Raw genomic sequence first — 5,934 nt, 5'->3', positions numbered from 1 at the left:
CCTTCACATCGATACTTGAATATATTTTTTAAATGTGGTTGATTCTCCTGTGAGTTCCATCGCTAATTTAAATGAGACCCCATCCATTAGGCCTTTCAAACACAATGTTGCCCTACCTAATTAAGCTGATATAGGGAAAATGTATCCAAAAACGTCGAAATGAATAAGACACACAGACAATACGTGCAACATCTCATAGAGGGAGTAGAATGTATATGCTACCATATGGCATGCATGCACAAACATTGGAGTGAAATTCTGCATAGGAATTGTAAAAACTTCAATTTTGGGAAGGGAACAGTAGGACTATATGAAGTACTACTCCCTTTGTCCGAATTACTTGTTGGAGAGATGCATCTGGACGTATGTAAGTTCTGAATACATCTATTTTTATCCATTTCTGCGACAAGTAATTTAAGAGAAAAAAGTACTCAATAAGATAGTTCCCTTCATATAATTAACAATAAGATAGTTATATCTAAACATTCCAAATGTTCACACGACCGTGTAAAAGAATACAACATGTTTAGCAGCATGGCACGAACGCATGGAGCAAGAATATAACAGTGGTCCACGATTATATTTAAAAAACAATTGAAGGGAAGGGTCGTGAGGTGGTACTGAGGTTGTGAGGTAGTAACAACAAATCCCAATGGCTAAGGTATCGCTGACCCATAAACCTCCCGCAACGGTCCGGACTATGCTGTCTGGAGTGTGAAAGCCATTCAATATGGATCTGTATGGGTCCGCGACACGGTCAGTACACGATTTCTCTCGCAAATCGGAGACAAAAGTGGGGGAGCTTTACGGGAGTCCGGACCGATCCCAAGCCCATTTCTGACCGTTCTGGCCCACCAAAAACCCCTCCCCCTCTCACGTGTTTTCTGTCAGCGCCGCTTCAGAGCGTCAGCGCCCGCATTCATGCCCGGCCAAAGCGGACGCGACCGCTCACTGGCGCCGGCATTAAAGCGACGCGTTGGCTGAGAGAGCGCCGCCCGTGCCGCTTCCCGTGCAGGCGACTGCAGCGCGTTCAAGCGATATGACGGCCGCTCGTCCGTCCGTTTGCCACCCGCATCGATGGCACACGGTTGCCGAGGCGTTTCCTCCGGTGCCACCCGTCCGTCACTCTGCCGCCCACCGGTGCTATATAAACCGCTTCCCCGATGCCCTGGCCATAGTCACAATCACCCCTCTCCACACCATTCCCCTCCATGGATCCCTCCGCGGCAAAAGATCTCTAGGACGGGCTTACGTCAAAGCAGAAGAAGGCCATGGCCGCCATTGCTGCCGACTGGCAGGCCGGCAGGCAATTGAAGGACGTGCAAATTGAAGACGCCTTCGACAACGAGCCAGCACCACCCTCCTCTTCCTCCACGGCACTCTCCTCCTCCACTCCACCCTCGTCGGTGCATTGCACCATGACCATCGGCGAGGCTTGTGTCCATTATATGGACATGGTGTGGGGGGAGCAGTTCCGGGAGGCACAGGCTGACGCCAACTACAACCACAACCTCCTCCAAGAGCATTCATAGGCGAAGGAGCAGGTCACCGCCCGCCAGGGCGGTCGCACCGGATGCAGACCTGGCGAAGCAGGAGGCACTGCTCGAGTCCTACCACTCCGCCCGCGGGATCCTCCTTGCCCGCTGGAGGTACCAGCAGCGGGTGGCGGAGGTGTCCGCCGCCGGCAAGGAGTGCGACAATGACGCGAGCGAGGCGTTGTTCGGCGACACCGACAAGGAGGACATCGACGAGACCGCGCCTTGGCGCCACAACCACGAAGAAGCCGGCATGTCCGCGGGTGCCGCCGACAGCGAGGAAGAGTAGTGCACGGAAGGTCGCCGCCGCTCGTGTCCCAGGAAGGCCACCGCTCCTCCCCTCCTGTCGACGCCAAGCTTGGTGGGCTGAGCATCTTCGATCGATTAGTCGCTTGGCGGCAATGTCGAGGCGAACAACTTCACTTCCCGGGGCTCCAGAGGCGGAGCTGGAGAGCGCCGAGGCGGAACTGGAGACGGTGAAGCTTCAATTCTCGGGGCTGATGGCCGGAGACGGGGACCGGACGCCGGCGATCATTTAGATTAGGTATTAATTATACTCTAGAGCCCGCCTAGGACCGCTTCGATGTATTTGTAATGAAATCCGTACTTGTCTGAACGAATTTCGTCCGGTTGGTTTGAGTTGTTGTGAAAATGTATGAGGCTACGGTTGGATGGCGTCTTCCTGCATCCGTGTCCGCGGACCGGTCCCCTTGTCCGTGGACGAATGCGGGAGGTTTTTTGCGGGTTACCGTTGAAGATGCCCTAATAGCATCTCTAGCAGACCCCTTAAACTGCGGAACTGAAAACGTGTTTTTCAGTTCACGAAAAACACATTTTAAGGGTCGATTTGAGCTGCGGCGAAACATACCCCTTAAACTTAAACTGTAAAACCGAATATTCACTTATATTTTTCCCCACGCCTTCTTCTTCCTCTCGCCTAGATGCTCTGAACACGCATACGTACATCTGATTGCGATAAATTGAACGCATGCGCACGACGCGTACGTACGTTCACCCGTGCAGCACTAGGTGATGGCGACGTTCCGCGCTTTGGTGGGGACTAGAGCGTCCCTGACGTCGTCCCCAACTCTATGTGCGAAGAAGGCCGGGGCGCCGAGCCCCGCGACGGCTAGCGCGGCGGGCATGAGCACCGGACTGAAGGGAAGAACGAGAGGCGCCGCGAGCGCAATGCCGGCGAGCGTGGCCAACAGGAAGAGGCCGGAGAGGCGCAACAGCACGGTGCCAAGTGGGATGAGGAGCGCTGCCGCGGCTAGCGCAGGGGCGTGTGGGTCGCTGCGGAGCGCAGACCCTAGGCTCAGCCCCTCCATGCGCCGTAGCAGCTGGTACTGCTGCTGCTTCCTGCCGTGTTGCTGGTGCGCACGCGCTAATGCTGTCGTGGCCATGGTGAGCCGAGGCAGGGACGCGCGAGGCGGCGGCCAGGATGGGCAGGGCGACGGCGGTGGGCCGGACGGATGGGGCGGCTTCCCATATAAGCAGGGCGGCGACCGATGATGGATGGGCGACAGTCTGAACGGGTGGGGCAGCTTCTCGGATGACCAGGGCGACAGACGGGGACGGACGGGGCGGCAGCCAGGAGCGAGCCATGAAGGTTTCGATGGCAGTTGGACTCCCCTCAATGATCTTTCTTATATACAAGGTACCCTCAGGTTGACTCCGAAATCCTTATTTTGACAGATTCGGTAGGGATATTTTTCGTGTCCCTTAAAAAAATTTACAGGTCGGAGTCATTTACGCGTTCTATTTGGGTCACCTTTTCTGCCTAAAAATGTAAACCGATAATTATTTTATAGTTTCATGTGTTTTAAGGGATCTGCTAGACATGCTCTGGCTAAGGCTAGGACCGGGGGATACATGAGCATGCTGATCTCATCTACAAATTCACCCATGAGTTGACGAGGACACACAATTGTTCCATGTTCTTACGAAAATCAAACGGTGTACTCCCTGTGGCTCAATGGTCAATGCCCAAGACTCAAAGCGGCCTCAAAAAAAGATAAAATGGAATGTTAAACTAGCACTTCGCCGCAATGCTTGGTTTGACAACATTGACTTAAGTAGGGGTATGTCGGACGGAAAGTGCATCGATGAACCCACTTTGGAAAACTTATTTTTAAATATCCAAAAATTCTGAAAAATATTTCACGCATAAAACTTCACATTCTATGTGTGTGTAAGAAGTTTCGCGGAAATATAACTTTTTCTTTGACATGTGTAAAAAAGACAAACAAACGTGTCGTGGAACGCTATTTAGGAGTACAGAAATTATCTTTTTCGTGGAGGCAAAACAAAAAGAGTTTTTTTCGCAAAACTCTGTGCCACACACACACATGTTGCGAAGATGTACGTGTGAAATTTTATTTCAATTTTTTTGACATTTTAAAATGTGTTTGGAATGCATTTAAAAAAAACGGGTTCATATGTCCATGGGTTCAGGATGTCTATACTCTATGTCAGACAAGCACATTACTGAATTCTATATTCTATGAGCAGGGCTGGTCCTATGATTTTAGGGGCCCGGTGCGAGATTAGAGCTCGGGGCCCCTTAGAGATTGCCCTCAGAGTCGATTTCTTAGCCGTCTTTCCTGCTTTCTTGTTCAATCCCAAGATTCAATTTTGCACCAGACACCCGATGAAATTGTCTTACTCACTAGGAGGCGAAAGTGAAAGTACTATCGAATCCGATGCATTTAGAGAAAAACAGATTAACCATAATCATGGACTAATTTCTTTTCCTGGATTACTGCTTTGCATCTGTGTGTTCCATAGAATATTGCAAAGAACATACACAATCCAATCAATTTAATGGAAAAACATCTATATATGCATTGCAACTAGCACGGAACGTAGTGACCCCTAGACAGATGACATGTAATTATTATTATTTCTATATATGTTTTCCCTAAAGCATCACATCAAGGTCTCTATATCGGACATGCTCTTAGAGGGTGCTTGGATCCAAAAGACTTATTTTAGTCTGACTAAAAATAGTCTCTTTAAAAGGCTAAAGTTTCAAGCACCCCTGACTAAAGAGGGGCTAAAACTAGTTTTGAGACTAAATTTTTTTAGTCAGGGGCACCCCTACTAAAATGTGGATTCATCCTCTCTCTTCTTATTTAATTCCTCTCTTTTAATACAGACGAGTTCTGGATTGGAGTGTTGAGAGGATAATAAATACGCATTAACTTGATTTTAGTCTCTTTAGTATTTGGATCCAAGCATGGGTGAGGCTAGCAAGTTTTAATCTCACTACTTTTAGTCATGAGACTAAAACGTATCCAAACCCCCTCTTAGTGTTTGAAAATTAGCGCAATGCTTTCTATTAACTAGATAATACCTACGGCAACCACGGCCAATCAATCAACTATCTATTGATTATCATTTACTATAACTTTTTATTAATTATGATGACAAAAGTAAAATCGTCAAGGCACAATACCTTGTCTAGAATCAGCTTCTCGTCTCGTTGATGGGGAGTCACCGGCTCAAGTAGTAGCGACGGCATGGCGCATGCTCGGTGGCCATTGCTTGCCCGCCGTTGTTCAACTGGTTCCGGCGATCGCGAGGCGAAGAGGCGAAAATCCATCTGGCGGCAGCCGTCGATACCGTGCGTGCGTGAAGTCGTAACTAGTGCGCCTCTCCAAGATGGCTGACTCGATCCATGATCAGCGGTTGTGCGTAATTATTATTTTTAGACAAAGTGCGTAATTAGTACGTAGCCAGCCACGTACTAGTAACTTGGGCCAACTAAGCACGTTCTTTCCGGTCCATGCAAACCCAGCAGCCGGCCTACATGGATGGCCCCCCCTTCGCTCCGGGTGCCTGGACCGGGCCTGTCTATGAGAGCTGCTCCTTCTCGAGCTTCACGTCTTTTTTTTTGGAAGCTCATAAGAAAATCTTGCACAGTTCATTGGGATGATGAACACGTCTTCTTAAATCCACCATTTGAAAGCAACACGCGACTTCTAGTTTTACATGCTCGTAAATCAAAACCAGGTTCAGACTACGATCCCTTGGCTAAGAGCGATTGGCGAGATTGTAGTATTTGACAACTATGACGCCCGTGATGGCATCTCACCTTTTCTTCCAATGCTGCTACACCGCTAAAATTTGAAAATTGATCAAGGACTGGCTTGGACAATGCGTAATAAAATGGTAATCGAGCGGATCATTCATTGACGGGCCTATGACTCCTTCAAATTTTTTGCGTTCTTACAACAGTCACACCCTTTAGTTAGGCAGCGGGACCATGGACGGTTAGGGCAGATGTTGGACTGACGACATGGCTCGTCGCCTCGCTTCTCCGGCTACCCCATGATGTTGTGGCCACTTAGTGGTTTTTTCGCTTTTCTTTTATGTTTTATTTGGACATGATTGTTGC

General features: G+C 49.2%; 1 protein-coding gene across 1 annotated transcript; it reads right to left on the bottom strand.

Annotated features, from left to right (window-relative positions):
* Window positions 1-2,560: 2,560 nt before the first annotated feature.
* On the bottom strand, window positions 2,561-3,088 carry LOC125507774 (oleosin Zm-II-like). The gene has a single exon (XM_048672273.1). It carries the CDS (start codon window positions 2,936-2,938, stop codon window positions 2,561-2,563), a length of 378 nt encoding a protein of 125 aa, XP_048528230.1. The 5' UTR covers window positions 2,939-3,088.
* Between the last annotated feature and the right edge of the window lie 2,846 nt (window positions 3,089-5,934).

Source organism: Triticum urartu, chromosome 5, assembly GCF_003073215.2.
Source record: "Triticum urartu cultivar G1812 chromosome 5, Tu2.1, whole genome shotgun sequence".
Classification (NCBI taxonomy): domain Eukaryota; kingdom Viridiplantae; phylum Streptophyta; class Magnoliopsida; order Poales; family Poaceae; genus Triticum; species Triticum urartu.
This window is presented reverse-complemented; position numbering and strand designations above follow the sequence as displayed.